At 49.3% G+C, this 1,687-nt stretch overlaps 1 protein-coding gene across 1 annotated transcript in view; it reads left to right on the forward strand.

Moving 5' to 3' along the window:
- Positions 1 to 934, forward strand: part of LOC105513810 (heat shock 70 kDa protein 1-like) — a 3,212-nt gene extending 2,278 nt beyond the window's left edge. Inside the window, exon 2 of the mRNA XM_011944839.1 lies at positions 3 to 934. Coding sequence (XP_011800229.1) covers positions 3 to 543 — 541 coding nt within the window. The 3' untranslated portion in view covers positions 544 to 934. The remainder of the gene's footprint in view (positions 1 to 2) is intronic.
- The last annotated feature ends 753 nt before the right edge of the window (positions 935 to 1,687 follow it).

Genomic DNA, 1,687 nt, shown 5'->3' on the forward strand with positions numbered 1-1,687 from the left:
AGCGGCATCCCTCCGGCCCCCAGGGGCGTGCCCCAGATCGAGGTGACCTTCGACATCGATGCCAACGGCATCCTCAACGTCACGGCCACGGACAAGAGCACCGGCAAGGCCAACAAGATCACCATCACCAACGACAAGGGCCGCCTGAGCAAGGAGGAGATCGAGCGCATGGTGCAGGAGGCAGAGAAGTACAAAGCGGAGGACGAGGTGCAGCGCGAGAGGGTGTCAGCCAAGAACGCCCTGGAGTCGTACGCCTTCAACATGAAGAGCGCCGTGGAGGATGAGGGGCTCAAGGGCAAGATCAGCGAGGCGGACAAGAAGAAGGTGCTGGACAAGTGTCAAGAGGTCATCTCGTGGCTGGATGCCAACACCCTGGCCGAGAAGGACGAGTTTGAGCACAAGAGGAAGGAGCTGGAGCAGGTGTGTAACCCCATCATCAGCGGACTGTACCAGGGTGCGGGTGGTCCCGGGCCTGGCGGCTTCGGGGCTCAGGGTCCCAAGGGAGGGTCTGGGTCAGGCCCCACCATTGAGGAGGTGGATTAGGGACCTTCGTTCCTTATTATGTTTGTCTTTGAGGTGGACTGTTTGGACTCAAGGACTTTGCTGCTGTTTTCCTATGTCATTTCTGCTTCAGCTCTTTGCTGCTTCACTTCTTTGTAAAGTTGTATCCTGATGGTAATTAGCTGGCTTCATTATTATTGTAGTACAACCAATATGTTCATTAGAATTCTTTGCATTTAATGTTGATACTGTAAGGGTGTTTCGTTCCCTTTAAATGAATCAACACTGCCACCTTCTGTACAAGTTTTTTCTTCCTTTTTTTTCTTTTTTTCTTTTTTTCTTTTTTTGCTTTTGGAAAACACTACAAAGGCTGGGAATGTATGTTTTTATAATTTGTTTACTTAAATATGAAAAATAAAATGTTAAACTTGTTCTTGTCTGTTTATATGTGAAGATAATGGATATTTGGGGAGGGATAGTGTCTGAATTCCATCTATCTTTATAGTCTGAAAAGGACAGTACTTCTGAAGGGTTATACGTGTAGGAGTTAGGGCTACGCATATTTTTGTTAGGGCTTAATTGTGGGCCTTAAGAGAAATTGCAGGTGCCGATCTTGATTAGAGTGGGGCTTGTTTCAGGGAAAAGTAGGGATGGCAGCTTCAAAAGGGTGTTGGAGGGGTGGTTGAGGTGGGTTAACGGGAGCGAGGAGGGAGGGATGGTGCTGAGAGGGGATCATGGTTGTTCTCTCTCCCTCTTGCACTTAGTGAGCGGAGTCCACCAAAAAAAAGGTCACTTTTTTTTTTTTGGTTTTTTGAGATGGAGTCTCACTCTCATTCTGTTGCCCAGGCTGGAGTGCAGTGGCACGATCTTGGCTCACTGTAACTTCCGCATCCCAGGTTCAAGCGATTCTTCTGCCTCAGCCTCCTGAGTAACTGGGACTACAGGCGCGTGCCACCACGCCTGGCTAATTTTTAGTACTTTTGGTGGAGACGGGGTTTTACCGTGTTAGCCAGGATGGTTGCAATCTCCTGACCTCGGCTCATATTCATTTATATGTGGAATCTCAACAGTAGAACTCAGAGAAGAAGTGGTGGCGGCTGGGCGTGGTGGCTCAAGCCTGTAATCCCAGCACTTTGGGAGGCCGAGACGGGCGGATCACGAAGTCAGGAGATCAAGACCATCCTGG

This window comes from Colobus angolensis, unplaced genomic scaffold (genome assembly GCF_000951035.1).
Source record: "Colobus angolensis palliatus isolate OR3802 unplaced genomic scaffold, Cang.pa_1.0 Scaffold236, whole genome shotgun sequence".
NCBI classification, from domain to species: Eukaryota; Metazoa; Chordata; class Mammalia; order Primates; family Cercopithecidae; genus Colobus; species Colobus angolensis.